The sequence below is a fragment of the Hypanus sabinus genome, chromosome 10 (assembly GCF_030144855.1).
Source record: "Hypanus sabinus isolate sHypSab1 chromosome 10, sHypSab1.hap1, whole genome shotgun sequence".
Taxonomy (NCBI): domain Eukaryota; kingdom Metazoa; phylum Chordata; class Chondrichthyes; order Myliobatiformes; family Dasyatidae; genus Hypanus; species Hypanus sabinus.
In genome coordinates, this window is record NC_082715.1 from 71,737,025 (window position 1) to 71,759,334 (window position 22,310).

The window sequence follows — 22,310 nt, forward strand, 5'->3', positions numbered from 1 at the left end:
CGGGTTCTTGAGATGATGCCAAAGATGAAGGTTCGAGACACAAATTAGAAATCCTGAAGATGAGACCCATTGGTTGGAGTTGAGAGTGCAAATCTCTGAGACTGCTGGGAAAGTTGAAGCCCAGTGTATGCAGGCCTGAGTCCATGTCCACTGGAGACTGTCCAGGGGTTAAAGGACTGCACAGGTGTGTGGGTGGGAGGGAGGAAAAGAGCTTGTTTTGCTGTTGTTGTGTTCTGTGTTGTTCTGCTGAGCACTGTGGGCATGATAAGTAAAAACCATCGCGAGGATCACCGGGATCTCCCTCCCCATTTATGACATTTACCTGTAGTGTTGCAGACAAAGGGTCTGAAACATTATTGAAGATCCTTTCCACCCATTGCACAATCTCTTTGACTCACAACCATCAAAAAGGAGGTGCAAGAGCATCAGGACCAGGACTGCCAGAGTGGGTAACAGGTACTTGGCCCAGTCTGTGAGTCTAATGAATACCATGCCTCCACTGAGGTCTTAACACTTATTACTGCTACCTGTGCTGTGCATTACATGCATTTTGAGAGATAATTTATTAACCTTTTTTGTGGTAATGTTTTATTTTATGTGCTATGTGTGATATATGTATTGTGAATGAACCATGGTCCGGAGGAGCATTGTTTCATTTGGTTGTACATATGTATAGTCAGATTACAAGGAACTTGAACTTAGAAGTGACAAATAAATGAATCTTGAATCTTTATAAAACTACATTGGGCCGCATGGTAGTATACCACCAGTGACTGAGTTCAATTCCTGCCGCTGTTTGTAAGAAGTTTGCACATTCTTCCTGTAACTAAATATGTTTCCTTCAGCTGGTCCAGTCACATCCCACATTCCAAAGACTTATAGGTTAATAAATAGTGGACATACAGGATAGGGTTTGTGAAAGATAGGCATGCTATGTTGGTGCAGGAAGCACGGTGATACTTGTGGGCTGCACCCAGCACGTCAGCCTGTGTTGATCACTGATACAAACTATGTATTTCACTGTATGTTTCGCTATACTGTACATGTGACAAGTAAAGCTAGTCTTTAATCTTTAATAAATAGCAAGGGGAATTAAATCTTAGCAGATTGCCTCATTAGAATGTGAGAATCTTCAAGTGCTTAATGATTATTCATCTCTCTTCTCTCTTGCAGCCTTCACTTTATTGTCTTTGACACTGAGGCATCACATGACATCCTGAAGGTGTGGGATGGTCTGATAGAGAGTGACATGTTGCTGAAGGAGTGGAGTGGTTCCTCATTGCCTGATGACATCCACAGCACATTTAATTCCATCACACTTCATTTTGATAGTGACTTCTTCATCAGCAAGACAGGCTTCTCCATTCAGTTCTCAAGTAGGTGATTGTTCACTGTCTCCTTATCCCTGACTGCGTATCCTTGCATACTGCTTTATACAATTCATGGCAGCAAAGATCCCCACCAGCGCTCGTCTCATCTGCCTGCATCGACCCTTCTCTCTCACTTCTCACCACTACTGCTGGCCAGAAGGTGTAGGAGCCTGGGGGCCCCTCACACCAGGTTCAGAAACAGTTGTTACACTGTAGCCATCGGGCTCCTAGACCAGCTTCACTCCCGTCAGTGCTGAACTGACTTTGTAGCCCATGGACTCACTTTTGGGTATCCTGTGGCTCATGTTCTGTGTATTATTTGTTTACATTTTTTTAGTATTTGCATGATTTGTCCTCTTTTGCACATTGGATGTTGTTTGTCTATTTGCTGTGTGGTTTTTCATGGATTCTACTGTATTTCTTTGTTTTCCTGTGGGTGCCTACATACTTCACTTCAATAATAAATTTACTCCAGAACTTCTGGATCCAAAGGCTGTGTTCCAATGTCCATCAAAACTAATGGGGGAGGGGGTACCATGGTAGCATTGTAGTTAACAAGTCCCAATTACAGCTTGGGAGGTCATAGTTTTGAGTTAAATTCTGATGTCATCTGTAAGGCGTATGTGAGATGATGGCTTTCCTCCCACATTCCAAAGACACATTGGCTGGTCAGTAAATTTGTCATTGTAAATTCTCCTGTGATTGGGCCAGGGTTAAATAAGTAGTTTGCTAGGCAATGTGGATCAATGGTCCAGGAGAACCTGTTCCACACTGTGTCCTTAAATAAAAATAGATGAATGGATCTGTGATAGGAAAAGGAGTGAAAGAGATTTGTGTATCTAATGTGGGACAATGAAATAATTGCCTAATTTGCTGATCCCACAATACTTTTGAAGTACCATGTTTAGATTTTTATTAACATATAACTGAACACTGAGTATTGGGTCAGGTTCTGATTGTGTCTTTACTGGAAGCTTTGGAGAGGGTACAGAGGAGATTTACCAAGATGCTGTTAGGATTAGAGAGCATGTTTTATGAGGCCAGGGCATTTCTCTTTGGAATGAAGCAGGATGAGAGGCAACTTGATCAAGATATATAAGGTCATGATACACATAGATAGAATGGACAGCCTGTGACCATTTCCCAGATTGGCAATGGCTAATACCAGAGGACATCCATTTAAGAGGGCACAGATCAGAATAGAGGGCCATCCATTTAGAACAGAGAGGAGGAGTGGTGAATTTGTGGAACTCATTGCCAAGAACAGCAATGTCAATATAGAGTCTGAGTCATTGAGTATATTTAAAACAGAGGTTGATAGTTTCTTCATTAGTCAAGGTGTCAAAGTACGGGGAAAAAGCAGGAGAATGGTGTTGAGAGGGATAATAAATTAGCCATGATGGAATTGTGGAACAGACTCAATGCTTGATTCTGCTCCTATGTTTTATGGCCTTAAAATCCGTAAAGTATAGGGGAAATGTCACAGGTAGATATCGTACATAGAGAATAGCGGCTGCCTGGAATGCATTGCTGGGAGTGATGGGATATTTAAGAGACACATGGATAAACACATGGATATAAGAGAGTTTTGGGTTGTGTGGGAGTAAAGTCAGTTAAAGGGTTGGCATAACATTGTGGGCCAAAGGGCCTGTACTGTGCTGTTATGTTCTGTTACTGCAGAAGCTGCGTATCAATATAAAATGTGGCTGATGCTTAGCTTGGAACAATACAGCACAATAACAGGCCCTTTGCTTCACAGTATTTTGCCAAACTAATTAAACTAGCAATCAGATGCATAATTAACCTAATCCGTTCTGCCTACACAATGTCCATTTCCCTCCATTCTCTGCACATTTATGTGTCTAAGTACCTTTTAAACATCTCTATTATATTTGCCTCCTTCACCACCCCTGGTAGTGCATTCCAGGCACCGACCTCCCTCTATCTAGAAATAGCTTTTCCTGAGTATCTCCTTTTGAACCTATTCTCATCTTAAATGCATGCCTTTGGGAATTGGACATTTCAACTTTGGGGAAAAATAGTGACAGTCTACTCTCTCTATGCCTCTCAGAAATTTATAAACTTCCATCAAGTTTCCTCTCAGCCTTTTCCAATCCAGAGAAAATAACCTAAGTTTGTGTAACATCTCCAAACTGAACATGCTGACTAATCCAGGCAGGATCCAGGCAAACCTTTCCAAAAGCCTTCACATTCATCTCGTTATGGAGTAACCAGAATTGAATGTAATACTCCAGCTGTGGCCTAACCAGAGTTTCATAGTATTTTATAGTAGGCTTCACTATGATCCTAATGAAGGTTGTGGTGGGGTGTTTCAGCATGATCTGGAGTCTCTCCCTCCTGCCCCATTTTCAGCCATAGAGATGAACCTTCATCCGCATAAAATTGCCATAACACTGTTCTTGAGGATTAAGTCCACTGATTCCTTCATAAGAATGTAAAATCTATAGATCGTTAAACTGATCTAAATGTACATTGCTTAAAGGGAAATTACATGCTGCAGGTTGCAGTGAGAGTAATTCAAAAGAGATACATTTAGAAGTATTGTTTGGAGCCCACAGAACCTCACCATGTCTCACCACCACCATCTTGCTCTGGTTTCCTAACCAGTCTGAAAAAGGCTCGCACTAACTATGCTTCAATGTTTCACAAGTAGTTGGAATAGTGGAATTAGCATCCATACAAGGGTATAAACAGTTGAGTTATATTGGTTTCCATTTTTTAATTAAAAACAATATTTACTTCAGCTTCAACTGCGACTACTTGCAATGATCCCGGAGTTCCCCAGAATGGGACGAGGAGTGGAGACAGCCGAGAGCCGGGGGATACTGTAACCTTCCAGTGTGATCCAGGGTATCAGCTAGAAGGAACTGCTAAAATCATGTGCGTGCAGCTGGACAATAGATTCTTCTGGCAACCTGATCCCCCAAGCTGTACAGGTACTGCATTAATATTTCATGTTTACATGTCATAAACCAACTAAAAGAATCTAATGACTATTCCATGGGAGTGGGTAGTAATTATGGGTTAACAACATTCTGGAGGAACTCAGCAGGTCAAGCAGCACCAAAGGAAAGGAATGTGACGTTTCGGGCTGAGGACCCTTTATCAGTCCCTTTAGAGTATTGATGATGGGTCTCGGGCCAAAATATGATGGTTTATTCATTTCCATAGATGCTGCCTGACCTGCTGAGTTCCTCCAGAATTTGGTGTGTGTTGCACTGGATTTCCTGGATCTGCAAAATCTTGTGTGATTATAATTATGGATGGATATTCTGTTCCTCTGCAGAATAATCTGGTAGCACAAAACTTGTCATATTGCAGAACCAAGAATGTTTCATTTTAAATTGTTTGCCAGGAGAGGTAGTTTCTTTATTCCCATATGATTCTAAACCATCCTCCATCTGCTCCCTATCACCATTCAGCTCACAGAAGCAAAAATCCACATCAAGAAACCAATGGGTATAGTTTTGAAGAAATTAGGTAGAAGTTAAATTGCAGAGTTAGCTGATTTGAGATATACGGCTGGCAAAGTGGAATAACAAAAGATTAAAGAGATTTAAAGATTACAGAGGGGGAAGCAGTGAGAGACAGTTTCACTGAACTCCTGTCGAAGGGAAGATTTAAACTTCTGCAGGGTAGATTTAAAGATTAGCTTTATTCATTTAATACAGTGTCTGAGTAATTGAATGGTTGCTGGGTAGGGTAAACCTGGTAGGTCAAATGGCCTGCTTCCAATCAGTATCTCTCTTTACTCCATGTAACTATCTTTATTATATATAATTTTCAGTCGTGTTTGGATAGCGAAATCAGCTGCTTCTGGTAAACAATTCCAGAAGTAATGCAGCCCTTACAAATCTCATTTTGAATGGGGGTGGGGGTGTGGGCAATCCATAGGAGGAGTGTGTTGCAAGAATGCTCCCTCTCTCAGCAGTGGCAGGGGAGTAGAGTGAGTGTGTTTGAGGCATGTCTCCCTGGTGATATTTGGCCCGAAGTGCCAAGTGAATGATTCCCTCAGATGTTCGCTATCTTGGATTCAAGACTCGATCTTACATGGTTCAAGGGAGTGTATATATAGAGAGAAGGTATAGTCGTTAGACTGAAAAAACACAACAAAAAGATTAGTTTTAGCTAAAATAAAAACACAAAATGCTGGCAGAACTCAGCAGGCCAGACAGCACCTATGGGAGGTGGTAGTGACGACTTTACGGGCAGAAACCCTTCATCAGGAGTTAGTTTTAGCCTTGGGTTAGCCATTTCTGCCAGAGAAAAATTCTCTGAATGCCCAGTATACCTATGCTTTATTATCTTGTAATCCTCTATTAACTTTCCCTCATAAACAAGCTCTATTATCCAGGAAGTTGTTCTTAAACTTGTGATGGTACTGAATTTACTGTCTGCAAAGCCTTAAACTCATTTTTTTTTTTTGTGAGGTTATACTCTATCAACCTACTCTTTAAAGATTAACAATATTCCCTGTCTACTCTCTCTCTGACAAGATATAGCTGCTGATACCCACTATTTCAATAGTGTGTCCCCACTCCCTGCCAAGGAGGAGATTCCTCCAGTAAATGAAGTGGTTGATGCAGGCCAATTATCATAACCCCAATGTTTTAAATGGATTAAACTAGGGCCACCAAGAACTCATTGTTTGTTTGTTTACAAGACGTTGAGCAAAGCATATTAGTTGGAAGTTTAACTTTGTCAAAAATAACTCTGACCCTTCAGAAAGGCCATACTGCGAAGCTAGAAAATAAAGTTTAGCATAAAGTCTCTCGAGCCCTGAAAAGTGATTATCCATTACAAACTTAATCCCATGATGAATGAAGGCCAGCACAACAGATGCCTTCTGAACCACCTTTCCAACAGGTAAACTTCAGTGTTTCTAACCAGTACCTATAAAATCTGGATCATTGTAATTTTCCTGGTGCACCACTGTGGCATAGCGGTCAGCATGACATTTTCCAGCTCAGGGTGTCAGATTTCGGAATTCACTTTCAGCGTCCTCTGGAACCAAACCCATGTTCCATCCCTTGAGTGTGTGTGTTTCCTCCGGGTGCCCCACTTACCTCTCACAGTCCAAAGACGTCTTGGTTGGTGGGTTAATTGGTCCATTGTAAATTGTTCTGTGAATTACGCCAGGATTAAATAGCAGGGATGTTGGGCAGTGCTGCTGATTGAGTAGAAAAGACCTGTTCCAAGCTGTATCTCTTAAATAAATGAGTAATTCCACATGATGACCTTCTGGGTTCTATCAGTGATTGACACTCGTATGAAGATTGAACTCTTTTCCTTTCTGCCTCAAGCATATTGCAATATGCTGATCAACAACTCCCATGAGACTCTTGCTATGGAGTTCTACAACATGAAAACAGGCCCTTTGACCAATTCATTCATGCTGACCAAAAATCTCTTCATGGGCGATTCCCATTTGCCTGTGTTTCACTCGCATCCCACGAGACCTTTCCTATCCATGTACCTGTCCCAGTATCCTTTAGATGTTAATGCAACCTGCCTCACCAGCTTCTCATTCCATTGGGCCACCACACTGTTTGTGTGGGGAAAATGGTACTCCTCAGAAACCCTTTAAGTCTTTCTCCTCAGCTTTAAACCTGTATCTTTCATTGAAACACTATGTTAACCTGAGTAAAAGACTGTGACCATCCACCTGAAATCGCAGAATACCCCAGCACAGAAATGGGCCTTCAGCCCATCCAGTCCATGTCAAACTTTTATTCTGCCCAGTCTTATTGACCACACCTGGACTGCAGCCCTCCATATCTCTCTCTTCCATGTACTTGTCCAAACATCTTTTTAATATTGCATTCAAACCCACAGCCACTTAAGCTGCTCAGATTTTATGTTCTTTTTTAGTGTCTCCCCTTAGTTTCTTCTGCCCCAGAGAAAAAAGTCATAGGAGCATCTTCTTACAAGTCAAGCCTTCCCATCCTGGTGACATTGTTGTGAATATTTCCTGCACTCTTTCCAGCTTAGTCACCAGAGATTATTTATAGTTTAAAATCATTTTCCCTTACTTTTCCCACACATACTTTCTCAAAAGTTTGATGGATTTTTCATGAAAAGTTTCTGCACACACAAAGTCTGCCAACCCCAAGTTCAACCTGCAACTTTAAAAGGCATTGTGGGTATTTTCTTTAAAACAGAGTAATATACAACAAGACATAATATACTGGAGGAACTCAGCAGGTCAGGCAGCATCTATGGAGAGGAATGAAACTTCAATATTTTGGGCCGAGGCGCTTGATCAGGTCTGGAAAAGAAGGGGGTAGATGCCAGAATTCCCTGCTTTAGCTCTCTTCTTACCACTTCTTCTCTTCTATCTATCCTCTCCCCTTGTGCCCCTCCTCCTTCCCTTTCTCTCTCGGTCCATTCTTCCCTCATCACATTCCTTCTTCTTCAGTCCTTTACCTTTTCCACCATTCCCCTCTCAGCTCCCCCTCCCCCTACCCATTTGTCTTTCCAATTTGTACTCCTTCTTACTCTGGCATCTTCCCCCTTCCTTTCTAGTCCCACTGAAGAGTCTTAGCCAAAACATCAACTGTTTACTTTCCTGCATAAATGCTGCCTGATCTGCTGAATTCCTGTTACATTTTGTGTGTGCTGCTCTGGGTTTCCAGCATCTGCAGAATCTCTTGTGTTTAATAAATATCAAGATGGTTTGATTTTGTCATTCGGCATTCTGCCGAAATTAAATTAAATTTGATAATTTTATGTATTGCTTACCACTTGTTTCAACTTTTATAAAATGTTTAAGTACAGTGTTACTGTCTAATCCATCATCTCGATAAGGAATGACATATTTTTAAAAATATAGCCATTATAGAGGTGGTGTTTTGAACTGTTCGATTTTTGAGAGTCTGATTGCTCTTTTCAAATGATAAAAGCAATGATTTTAAAGTTTCTTTTTCTCCAGTGTTCTCTGCCAAGTGCAGAATTTCAATGATCTGAGAAACCATAAAACATATGAGCAGAATTATACCATTCAGCCTGTCAAGTTTGCTATACCATTTCATCATGTCTTATGTATTACCCCTCTTAACCTCATTCTCCAGCCTTCTCCTCTTAACCTTTGACACCCTTACAAATTAAGACCCTATCAACCTGCTCACTAAGAATAATCAATGACTTGGCAATGAATTGGCAGCTGTCTGTGGCAACGAATTCCTGAGGTTTGCGACTGTCTGGCTAACAAACTTACTCCGCACCTCTGTTATAAAGGGATGTCCTTCAATTCTGAGGTTATGACCTGTGGTTCTAAACACTCACACTGTGGTAGAATATTTTCTCACTTCAACACTTTAAATAAATTGGGATACAAAATCAGCCTGAATGTACAGTTGTTAACATATATCTGAAGAATATTTCTAACTCTTCAGATCTAAGCTTTATGCATGCATGCAGAGGAAAATAGGATTAGTAACAAGAGTATCTGCATTTAGATTTGTTTATTCTACAGATTTCTTACTGAAAAATGCATTTGGATCTGTGAAATCTCTTTGCTGTAAGGGATGGCAAAATTTTGATTTAGAAGTGTGATCAAAGAGAGAAGTTATTAGAACTCTTGTCTTTGATATCTGTTCTGCACAGAGTTATTGCAGATCTGGGCCAAGAGTTTCAAATTGCCTGAAGTAATAAATCTAATAAACAAATCAAATGTTAACTATAATAATAAAAAACTTAATTTGCAAGAGTGCTGAATTTAAATAGAAAACATCTCTGGAACAAAACAGGACACCACATTAGCGTTGTGAATATTATTGGAGCTTGGGCTTCAGAATTCAGAGTTCAACACCAACACTATTTAAGGAGATTGTGTATTAACCATGAACTTGTGGGTTTCCTCCCAGTGATCCAGTTTCCACCCACAATTCAAAGATGTACAGAGAGTAAGTTGATTGGTCATTGTAAATTATGCTGTGATTGATCTGACTTTAAATAGGTGTGTTGCCTGGAAATGTGGCTCATAGGGCCAGTGGGGCATAATCTGAGCTGTATCTCTAAACGAAATTTAAAAAAACAGAAACAAATTTTCTAATAAATTGCAGCATTGCTCTGAAGCTCTTTTTCATTCTCTATCTGTGCTATAAACCTATCTCACCAGTGCCCACTCACATTGATGAAATTCAGCCAAAATTCACTTTAAGCTTTGCTGTGACATCTTGGAGTCTGAATCTATTTCTAAACACAATGTTTGTGTATTGTCCCACTGGGGACTGTTTACTGTATTTCACAACATTTTCCATATCAAAATGCACTAAGTAGCACTTCATTAAGTACCCCTGTACTCCTGCTTATTAATACAAATATTAAATCAGCCAATCAATGCATAAAAGCATGTAGACATGGTCAAGTGGTTCAGTTGTTGTTCAAATCAAGCATTAGAATGGGGAAGGAAAGTGATTTAAGTCATGTTGACAGTGGAATGACTGCTAGTGCCAAACAGGATGGTTTGAATTTCTCAAAAACTGCTGATTTCCTGGGATTTGCATGCACAATAGTCTCCAGGGTTAACGGAGAATAGTCCAGGACACAGAGGAAAACATCCAGTGAGTAGCAGTTCCGTGAGTGAAAATACCTTGTTAATAAAACAGGTCAGAGGAGAATGGCCAGACTTTTTCAAGCTGACAGGAATGCAACAATAACCACATGCTGCAACAGTGGCGTACAAATGAACATCACTGAATGCACAACAGGTCGAACCTTGAAGTGAATGGTCCACAGCAGCAGAAGACCACAAACATACAGGAATACATTTATTGGTGACTTTATTAGGTACCTGTCATGCCTAATAAAGTGACCACAGAATGTATATACATAGAAGAAATTGCAAAAACCTCTATGTTCATGGTCATTGCATTCAGGATGTAAACTTTTTAAAGTAAAACAAGGTGTTGCCATTGCTGTAACTCCCTAGGGTGAAACAGCCTTTTCATTCTATCGGAGAATTCCCATCCAATTCAGGCCCAGACTTTGGTCCTACCCCACAAAGACCGATCGTTGGCTACACTGAGCTTCTGTGCTTTCTTTAGCATGGCAAGGTCAGTCACCATTCAACCATACATGAATACCGATGAATACAACCAAACCAAATGGTGTTCCTCCAGAGCTCAGGAGCAAAACACAGCACAACAGTTAGACATAACACAAGCCACATATAGCACATATAATTATGATAGCAGTAATTATACAGACAAATGAATAGTAATATAGCTCCAATCCTTGAGTGTCATGTCATACAGATTGATTAGGCATGGATGGTACTAAAGGAGGTGGCCCTGGAAATTACGGATGCATTGATAATAATTTTCCAATGTTCCTTAGATTCAGGATCAGTTCCTGAGGATTGGAGAATGGCTAATTTTATCCCACTTTTTTTAAAAAAGGAGGGAGGGAGAAAACAGAGAACTATCAACCTGTCAGCCTGACATCGGTGGTGGGAAAGATGCTAGAGTCCATTATTAAGGATGAAATAGTGGCATATCTAGATAGCAGTGATAGGATTGGGCCGAGCAAGCATGGATTTGCCAAGGGTAAATCATGCTTGACTAATCTGTTGGAGTTTTTCGAGGATGTAACCAGGAAGTTAGACGGGGGAGATCCAGTGGATGTAGTGTACCTCGATTTTCAGAAGGCATTTGATAAGGTCCCACATAGAAGATTGGTGGGTAAAATCAAAGCTCAGGGCATCAGGGGGAAGGCATTGACATGGATAGAAAACTGGTTGGCAGATAGAAAACAAAGGGTAGCGGTGAATGGGTGTTTCTCGGAATGGCAGGTGGTGACTAGTGGGGTGCCACAGGGCTCAGTATTGGGACCACAGCTGTTTCCCATTTACATTAACGATTTGGATGAAGGCATAAAAAATAACATCAGCAAATTTGCTGATGATACTAAGCTGGGTGGCAGGGTGACATGTAATGAGGATGTTAGGAGAATTCAGGGTGACTTGGATAGGCTGGGTGAGTGGGCAGATGGCGTTTAATGTGAATAAGTGTGAGTTTATCCACTTTGGGAGTAAGAACAGGAAGGCAGATTATTATCTGAATGGTGTAGAGTTGGGTAAGGGAGAAAGACAAAGAGATCTCGGAGTCCTTGTTCATCAGTCACTGAAGGTGAATGAGCAAGTGTAGCAGGCAGTGAAGAAGGCTAATGGAATGTTGGTCTTTATTACAAAGGGAACTGAGTACAAGAGCAAAGAAATCCTCTTGCATTTGCACAGAACCCTGGTGAGACCACACCTGGAGTATTGTGTACAGTTTTGGTCTCCAGTGTTAAGGAAGGACATCCTGGCTGTAGAGGAAGTGCAGCGTAGATTCATGAGGTTAGTTCCTGGGATGTCTGGGCTGTCTTACGCAAAAAGGTTAGAGAGACTGCGCTTGTACATGCTGGAATTAAGGAGATTGAGAGGGGATCTGATTGAAACATATAAGATTATTAAGGGATTGGACAAGATAGAGGCAGGAAATATGTTCCAGATGCTGGGAGAGTCCAGTACCAGAGGGCATGGTTTGAGAATAATGGGTAGGTCATTTAGGACAGAGTTAAGGAAAAACTTCTTCTCCCAGAGAGTTGTGGGGGTCTGGAATGCACTGCCTCGGAAGGTAGTGGAGGCCAATTCTCTGGATGCTTTCAAGAAGGTGCTAGATAGGTATCTTATGGATAGGGGAATCAAGGGATATGGGGACAAGGCAAGAACAGGGTATTGATAGTAATTGATCAGCCATGATCTCAAAATGGCGGTGCAGGCTCGAAGGGCCAAATGGTCTACTTCTGCACCTATTGTCTATTGTTGTCAACAAGAACAAGAACAGCTTTCTGATCATCCTATGCTAGTACAGCCACAGATGAATGGAGTCTAGATTGTTCCACCGAGCCAACACTAGAGAGCAGCACCAATGGGAGGGCCAGCCTCTAACCCAGCATGGATACCATACCTCACTGTCTCTGACATCTCCCTCGGTAGCTGCAACAGGCGACGCCGCAACAAAAGGGTCTTGTCGGTGCGACAGCCGAGGCTACTCAGCTCTCTCACCATTGGTAATGCAGTATTCTACATTACCGACGTCCAACAGTGTTCAGGTACTCCTGCAGCCTGGACTGTGCCAGTCGACAGCACTCACTTACAGTCTCTTCACACACAACTGGTGAGTCAATGATTGAGGACTCTCCTCAAGACAGCAAATGGGGCACAATTTTATGGAGATTTGAGGAAGGTACAGGGAGAATGCCAGAATTAAGTTTTTTTTAATATATTGAAAATGGTGGATATTTGGAATTCCCTGCCAGGAGTGGTGATAGAAGTGGTTATATTAGGAACCAAGATGGCTGCATCCATCATGAAGAAACCTCATCACTTAGGACATCCCCGCTTCTAATTTTTTAATTACTACTGTCAAATAGCCTGAAGACACACACTCAACATTTAAGAAACAGCTTCTTCCCCTGCACCATCAGAATGGACAATGGACACATGTTCACCACCTCAATATTCTTTGCTCTCTTTTTGCAATGCATAATTATTTATTTCTTTTATTGCTATGCAATGCACTATGCCGATGCTGCAAAATAAAAAAAAAATATTCACAACATATGCCAGTGATAGTAAACTTGATTCTGACTTTTCAGAGGCTTTTAGATAGGCACATGGATGGGGAGCTGTGTGGAAGGGAAAGGCCATATTCATCTTAGAGTAGGTTAAAATTTTAGCACAACATCATAGGCCAAAGGGCCTGTACTGTGCTGTAGTGTTCTATGTTCTATGTTTTAAGAAGAGAAGTGAAGTTAATAGAAAAAGATTTAAATCAAGGAAGACCCAGAAGTAACAGGATGAGCTTATATAATTCTATGGCCTGGTTCTGTGCTGTATATCCAATATATATATATAATCAGCAGTCACCTCTCCATGTAGTACCTAAAAAAAAAGTGTTCACCCCCCCCCCCCCGGAAGTTTTCATATTTTATTAATTTACAACATCAAATCGCGTGGATTTAATTTGGCAGCTTTTGACTCTGATCATCAGAAGAGACTCTTTTGTGTCAAAGTGAAAACAAATTTCTACAAATTAGTGTAAATTTATTACAATTATTTAATTCAAAATAATCCATTGCATAAGTATTCACCCCCTTCAAGTCAGTATTCAGCAGATGCACCTTTGGCAACAATTACAGCCTTGAGTCTGTGTGGATAGGTCTCTATCAGCCTTGAACATCTGGACACTGCATTTTTTTGCTTTCTTCTTTATAAAACTGCTCAGGATCTGTCAGATTGCATGGGGATTGTGAGAGAACAGCTCTTTTCAAGTCCAGCCACAAATTCTCAATTGGATTGAGATCTGGACTCTGACTTGGACATTCCAGGTCATTAACTTTGTTGTTTTTAAACCATACCTGTATAGTTTTGGCTTTATGCTTGGGCTTATTGTCTCTCAAGTCACAGTACTCTTGCTGACTGCATCAGATTTTCCTTCAGGATTTCCCTCTATTTCCCTGCATTCATTTAACTCCCTACCTTCACAAGCCTTCCAGGACCTGCTGCAGTGAAGCATCCGCACAGCATGATGCAGGCAGCGCCATGCTTCACAGTAGGGATGGTGTATTTTTGATGATGTGTAGTGTTCGGCTTGTGCCAAATATAACATTTAGACTGATGGCTAAATAGCTCAATTTTGGCTTCATCAGACCATAGAACCTTCTTTCAACTGACTTCAGGATCTCTCACATACCTTCTGGCAAACTCTAGCTGAGATTTCATTTGAATTTTTTTTCAACAGTGGCTTTCCCTTTGCCATTCTCCAAAAAAGCTGTGACTTATGAAGCACCCGGGCAACGGTTGTTATATGCACAGTTCTCCCATCTCAGCCACTGAAACTTGTAACTCCTCCAGAGTTATGGGTCCGTTGGTGGCCTCCCTCATTAGTCTCCTTCTTGCATGGTCACTTTGTTTTTGAGGACAGCCAGCTCTGGGCAGACTTACAGCTGTGTCATATTCTTTCCATTTCTTGATGATTGACTTAACTATACTCCAAGTGATATTCAGTGACTTGGAAATGTTCTTGTATTCATCACCTGACTAGTGGTTTCCAATAAGCTTTTCACAAAGCTGCTTGGACTGTTCTTTTGTCTTCATGGTGTAGTTTTTGCCTGGATACCCACTCACAGCAGTTAGACATTTCAGAAACAGGTGTATTTTTACTGCAATCAATTGAAACAACTGACTGCACACAGAATTATATATAGCAAGACCACTTTAACCAATTGTGTGACTTCTAAAGCCAATTGGCTGCTACAGTGATGATTTGGTGAGTCATATTAAAGGGTGTGAATACTTATACAATCAATTATTTTGGGTTTTATATCTGTGATTAATTTAGATCATTTTTAGATATCTCTTTTCACTGTGATTCAATGTTGTAAAACAATAAAACATAATATCTTCCAATGGGAGGGGTGAATACTTTTTATAGCCACTGTAGACAAATGTAAATGATAATTCAGTGTCTAGATGAAGTATACATCATTAGTTTTTAACTTGCTAAGAATCAGAATCAGGTTTATTATCATCGGCATGTGTTGTGAAATTTGTTAACTTAGTAGCAGCATTTATATTATGGGAAGCAATGAAGGCATATTTGAGGGGTCAGATAATAAGTTATACTTCTGAAATTAAGAAGGAATATATGGTAGAAATAGATCAATTAGAAAAAGAGATTGCTAAATTAGAAAAAGAATCCCAAAGATATATGACAGAAGAAAAACGAAGACAACTTGTTAAGAAGCTACAATATAATACACTCCAGACATATTGAACAGAAAAAGTAATTATGAGAACTAAACAGGGATATTACGAATAAGGTGAAAGATCATACAAAACTCTTGCTTGGCAGTTGAAAACAGAGCAGGCTTCCAAAACAATAAATGCAATTAGAACAAGTGCAAATAAAATTACTTATAAAGCTTTAGAAATTAATGAAACTTATAAAAATTTTTACTCCGAATTATATCAATCAGAATCACAAAACGAGGTTGCTGAGACAGAATTTTTTTTTTATATCACAAATAACTCTTCCAAAATTGAATTTGGAAGAACAGAAAGAATTAGATATGCCCTTTACATTAAAAGAGGTTGAAGAAGCTTTAGGATCACTCCAGAGTAATAAATCTCCAGAAGACAGTTTTCCGCCTGAATTTTATAAAAAAATTAAAGATTTATTAATCCCTCCCTTTATGGAGTTAATATATCAAGCAGAAAGAAAACAGAAAGTTCCACAATCTTTTTTGACAGCGCTCCTAATAGTATTACCAAAAAAAGAGAGAGATCTTTTAAAACCAACATCATACATCATACATTCTTTGTTGAATACGGATTATAAAATAATAGCAAAAATTTTATCTAATAGATTATCTAAATATTTACCAAAATTAATACATATGGATCAAACAGGCTTTATCAAAAATAGACAATCAGCAGATAATGTAACTCGGTTACTTAGCGTAATTCATCTGGCACAAAAGAAGGAGGAAATGAGTGGGGCATTTGCTTTGGATGCAGAAAAAGCATTTGATAGATTGGAATGGGACTTTTTATTTAAGGTATTGGAAAAATATGGGTTAGGAAAATCTTTTATAAAATGGATTAAAACCTTAAATACTAATCCCAAAGTAGTGACAAATGGTCAAATTTCAACATCATTCCAGTTAACAAGATTAACTAGGCAAGGCTGTCCATTATCACCTACCCTATTTGAATTGGCAATAGAACCATTAGCTGAATTAGAACATAGAACATAGAACAGTACAGCACAGTACAGGCCCTTCAGCCCACAGTGTTGTGCCGACCCTCAAACCCTGCCTCCCATATAACCCCCTACCTTAAATTCCTCCATATACCTGTCTAGAAGTCTCTTAAACTTCAGTGGTGTATCTGACTCCACCACTGACTCAGGCAGTGCCAACCACTCTCTGAGTGAAAAACCTTCCTCTAATATCCCCCTTGAACTTCCCTCCCCTTACCTTAAAGCCATGTCCTCTTGTACTGAGCAATGGTGCCCTGGGGAAGAGGTGCTGGCTGTCCACTCTGTCTATTCCTCTTAATATCTTGTACACCTCTATCATGTCTCCTCTCATCCTCCTCCTCTCCAAAGAGTAAAGCCCTAGCTCTCTTAATCTCTGATCATAGTCCGTACTCTCTAAACCAGGCAGCATCCTGGTAAATCTCCTCTGTACCCTTTCCAATGCATCCACTTCCTTCCTATACTGAGGTGACCAGAACTGGACACAGTACTCCAAATGTGGCCTAACTAGAGTTTTATAGAGCTGCATCATTACATTGCGTCTCTTAAACTCTATCCCTCGACTTATGAAAGCTAACACCCCATAGGCTTTCTTAACTTCCCTATCTACCTGTGAGGCAACTTTCAGGGATCTGTGGACATGTACCCCCAGATTCCTCTGCTCCTCTACACGACCAAGTATCCTGCCATTTACTTTGTACTCTGCCTTGGAGTTTGTCCTTCCAAAGTGTATCACCTCACACTTCTCCAGGTTGAACTCCATCTACCACTTCTCAGCCCACTTCTGCATCCTACCAATGTCTCTCTGCAATCTTTGACAATCCTCTACACTATCTACAACACCACCAACTTTTGTGTCGTCTGCAAACTTGCCAACCCACCCTTCTAACCCCACATCCATGTCGTTAATAAAAATCACAAAAAGTAGAGGTCCCAGAACAGATCCTTGTGGGACACCACTAGTCACAACCCTCCAATCTGAATGTACTCCCTCCACCATGACCTTCTGCCTTCTACAGGCAAGCCAATTCTGAATCCAAACACGAAAATACAACTGCGGATGCTGTGGATCAAAGAATACGTACACGACGCTGGAAGAACTCAGCCTTCCCTTCATCCCTTATCCTCTCTCCATCCCTCCGATCCCTCATCCACCCCTCTGCCCACTTTCCCTGAACATCCCAACACCCCTCCTCCTCCTGAGACTTCCCACTCCTTACCCTCCCTTAACCCCAGTCCCAACCCTTGCCGTGTCTTCACCATCCCTCCGACCTTCCCCTATCTGAGGCAGAACGCTCTGTCCTCAGTAAGGGCCTCACTTTTGTCCCCCTCCACCCCCACCTCAGTGAGTTCCGTGCCCGCCATGACGCTGAACTCTTCTTCCACCGCCTACGTCTCCGAGCCTACTACTTCAACAAGGATTCCCCCCCTCCCCCCAGTGATGATCCATTCTCCCGGCTTCTACGCTCCTCCTCCTGGACATTCCCATTGGGCCTTCTACCTGCTCTCGACCTTTTCATCTCTAACTTGTCGAGACATCAACTGTCTCAACTTCACCACCCCTCTCTCCTATTCTAACCTCACTCCCTCGGAACGCACTGCTCTCCACTCTCTCCGCACTAACCCCAACCTCACCATCAAACCTGCAGACAAAGGTGGTGCTGTAGTAGTCTGGTGGACGGACCTCTGCCTCACTGAGGCCAAACGGCAGCTCTCCGACACCTCCTAGTACTTACCCCTGCCACAGGACCCCACCAAAAAACATCAATCCACCGTCTCCCACACCATCTCCACCCTCATCAACTCCGGACACCTTCCTCCCTCAGCCAAAAAACTCATAATTCCCACATCCTGCACAGCTTGGTTTTACCTCCTCCCCAAGATCCACAAGCCTGACTGTCCTGGCAGAACCATAGTTTCAGTCTGCTCCTGCCCCACCAAATTTGTGTCTGCCTACTTGGACTCCATTTTATCCCCCATAGTTCAGACTCTCCCCACCTACATCCAGGATACATCCCATGCCCTTCACCTCTTCAATAACTTCCAATTCCCTGGCCCCGACTGCTTCATTTTTACCATGGATGTTCAATCCTTATACACCTCCATCCCCCATCAAGAAGGCCTCAAAGCCCTCCGCTACTTTTTGGATAACAGACCCCACCAGTTCCCCAGCACCACCACACTCCTCCGGTTGGCGGAGCTTGTTCTAACTCTCAATAGCTTCTCCTTTGGTTCTTCCCACTTTCTCCAGATCAAGGGCGTAGCCATGGACACTGGCATGGGCCCCAGCTATGCCTGCCTCTTTGTGGGTTATGTGGAACAGTCTATGCTCCAAATCTATACTGGCACCACTCCCCAACTTTTCCTCTGCTACATCAATGACTACATTGGTGCTGCTTCCTGCACCCATGCTGAGCTCGTCAATTTCATCAACTTTGCTTCTAACTTTCACCCAGCCCTTAAATTCAAATGGTCCATCTCGGACACTTCTCTCCCCTTTCTTGATCTCTCGGTCTCCATCTCTGGAGACAGACTATCCACTGACTTCTTCTACAAACCACTGACTCCCATAACTATCTTGACTATACCTCTTCCCACCCTGCCCAATGCAAAAATGCCATTCCCTATTCCCAGTTCCACCGTCTCAGCCGCATCTGCACCCAGGATGAGGCTTTCCATTCCAGGACTTCTCAAATGTTCTCTTTCTTTCAGGATTGTGGTTTCCCTTCTGGCGTCATCAAAGATGCCCTCACCCGCATCTCCTCCACTTCCCACACTTCAACCCTTAACCCATCCTCCCATCATCACAACAGGGACAGGGTTCCCCTTGTCCTCGCCTACCACCCCACCAGCCTCTGGATCCAACACATTATCCTCTGCAACTTCCGCCACCTTCAACAGGACCCCACCACCCAGCACACCTTTCCCTCCCTACACCTCTCAGCGTTTCACAGGGATTGTTCCCTCCGTGACTACCTGGTCCACACGTCCTTCCCCACAGAACTCCCACCCGGCACTTATCCCTGTAAGCGCAAATGCTACACCTGTCCCCACACCTCCCCCCTTACCATCATTCCGGGCCCCAGACAGTCCTTCCAGGTGAGGCAACATTTCACCTGCGAGTCTGCTGGAATTGTCTATTGCTTCCGGTGCTGCCTCCTCTGCATCGGCGAGACCTGATGCAGATTGGGGGACCACTTCGTCGAGCACCTCCGCTCTGTCCATCACAACAGACAGGATCTCCCGGTTGCCACCCACTTCAACTCTGCCTCTCATTCCCATCTAGATATGTCCAGACATGGCCTCCTCTACAGCCATGATGAGGCCAAACTCAGGTTGGAGGAGTAACACCTCACCTACCATCTGGGTAGCCTCCAGCCTAGTGGTATGAACATTGAATTCTCTAATTTCCGGTAATTCCCTCCCCCTCCCCCTATCCTAGGTCCCTTTCTGCCTCTCTTCCCTTTCAACTTTCTGCTGCTTTACCTCTACAGTTCTTTCATGCCTATCCCCTCCCCCCTTTATCCTTCCTCTGATTGGTTCTCCACCTGGTGCCTCTAGCCCTTCCCCCTCCCCTATCTCTCTTACTGGGTTTCAGCCCTCTCTTCCACCCCCATTCCTGATGAAAGGTCTCGGCCCGAAACGTTGGCTACTGTTTTCTCACGGATGCTGCCTGACCTGCTGAGTTCTTCCAGCGTCGTGTACGTATTCTCCAATTCTGAATCCACCTGGCCAAACTTCCCTGGATCCCATGCCTTCTGACTATCTGAATAAGCCTACCGTGTGGAACCTTGTCAAATGCCTTACTAAAATCCATGTAAATCACATCCACTGCATTACCCTCATCTATATGCCTGGTCACCTCCTCAAAGAACTCTATCAGGCTTGTTAGGCACGATCTGTCCTTCACAAAATCATGCTGACTGTCCCTGATCAGACCATGATTCTCTAAGTGCCCATAGATCCTATCTCTAAGAATCTTTTCCAACAGCTTTCCCACCACAGACGTAAGGCTCACTGAGCTATAATTACCTGGACTATCCCTACTACCTTTTTTGAACAAGGGGACAACATTCGCCTCCCTCCAATCCTCCGGTACCATTCCCGTGGACAAAGAGGACATAAAGATCCTAGCCAGAGGTTCAGCAATCTCTTCCCTTGCCTCGTGGAGCAGCCTGGGGAATATTCCATCAGGCCCCGGGGACTTATCTGTCCTAATGTATTTTAACAACTCCAACACCTCCTCTCTCTTAATATCAACATGCTCCAGAACATCAACCTCACTCATATTATCCTCACCGTCATCAAGTTCCCTCTCAGTGGTGAATACCGAAGAGAAGTATTCATTGAGGACCTCGCTCACTTCCACAGCCTCCAAGCACATCTTCCCACTTTTATCTCTAATCGGTCCTACCTTCACTCCTGTCATCCTTATGTTCTTCACATAATTGAACAGTGCCTTGGGGTTTTCCTTTACCCTTCTTGCCAAGGCCTTCTCATGCCCCCTTCTTAAGCTCCTTTCTTGCTACCCTATATTCCTCAATAGACCCATCTGATCCTTGCTTCCTAAACCTCATGTATGCTGTCTTCTTCCACCTGACTAGATTTTCCACCTCACTTGTCACCCATGGTTCCTTCATCCTACCATTCTTTATCTTCCTCATCGGGATAAATTTATCCCTAACATCCCTGAATTAATTAGAACGGATCCAGGTATTGTGAGCTTCAGAGTTAACCAGGAAGAATATAAGATTAATTTATTTGCTGATGATGTTCTGATTTATTTAACAAACCCATTACATTTGTTGCATGAGTTATCTTTTAGATTGAAAGAATATGGAAAAATATCAGGGTATAAATGTAAACTGGGATAAAAGTGAAATTTTACCCCTTACTAAAGGAGATTATAGTCAATGTCGATTAGTAACTCAATTTAGGTGGCCAACAAATGGTATAAAATATTTAGGTATAAGAGTCGATAATGATATAAAGAATTTATATAAATTAAATTATTTGCCTTTATTGAAAAAATTCAAGAAGATCTTGATAAATGGCTGATGTTACCAATAACATTAGTAGGTAGAGGTAATGCTGTAAAAATGAATATATTTCCTAGATTAGAATATTTATTCCAAACATTACCAATACAACTGCCCCAGAAGTTTTTTCAAGAGTTGAATAAATATGTGAGGAAGTTTCTTTGGAAAGGTAAGATGTCAAGAATATCGTTGGAAAAATTGACACGTAAAATTGACCTAGGAGGGTTACAACTCCCAAATTTTAAGAATTATTATAAAGCAAATCAACTTAGATTTATTGCATCTTTTTTTTTGATGAAGGAAAACTGGCATAGATTAGAATAGAGTTAGATAAGATAGGAGAAAATATACCAGAAGATTTTATATATAAATGGGAATCCAAATGGATACGGGAAAAGAAAGAATCTCTTATATTAAAACATTTGATCGATTTATGGAATAATATAAATGTGGATGATGAGATAAAGAAATCTTTATTAGCAAAGAGAACCCTAATTCAAAATAGATTTATTCCTTTTACAATGGATAATCAACTTTTATATAACTGGTTTCAAAAGGGGATCAAATATATAGGTGACTGTTTTGAAGGAGGTATATTGATGTCATTTGATCGATTAAAGAATAAATATTAAATATCAATTAACACTCTTTTCTGTTATTTTCAATCAAAGGCCTATTTAAGAGAAAAACTGGGTCAAACAATGTTAATGCCAAAACCTAATGAAATAGAAACTTTAATTATAAAAGGAAAAATTAAAAAATGTACGTCTTGTATGTATAATTTGATTCAAAAACAGACAATTAAACCAGGAATTCATAAGTCAAGACAAAAATGGGAAACTGATTTGAATATTAAAATTGATGAAAAAAAAATTGGTCAAGACTATAACACACACAAAATGCTGGTAGAACACAGCAGGCTAGGCAGCATCTACAGGGAAAAACGATGTCGACATTTTGGGTCGAGACCCTTCGTCAGGACTAACTGAAAGGAAAAAGACTATGTCTTGATAGTATGACAAATACAATAAATGTCTGACTTAGATTAGTGCAATACAATTTTTTACATCAAT

At 41.5% G+C, this 22,310-nt stretch overlaps 1 protein-coding gene across 1 annotated transcript in view; it reads left to right on the forward strand.

Annotated features, from left to right (window-relative positions):
* LOC132400744 (CUB and sushi domain-containing protein 1-like) overlaps window positions 1-22,310 on the forward strand; it is a 2,029,389-nt gene that overhangs the window by 1,591,493 nt on the left and 415,586 nt on the right. The window contains exons 26-27 of the mRNA XM_059982042.1: window positions 1,174-1,376; window positions 4,136-4,327. Coding sequence (XP_059838025.1) covers window positions 1,174-1,376; window positions 4,136-4,327 — 395 coding nt within the window. The remainder of the gene's footprint in view (window positions 1-1,173; window positions 1,377-4,135; window positions 4,328-22,310) is intronic.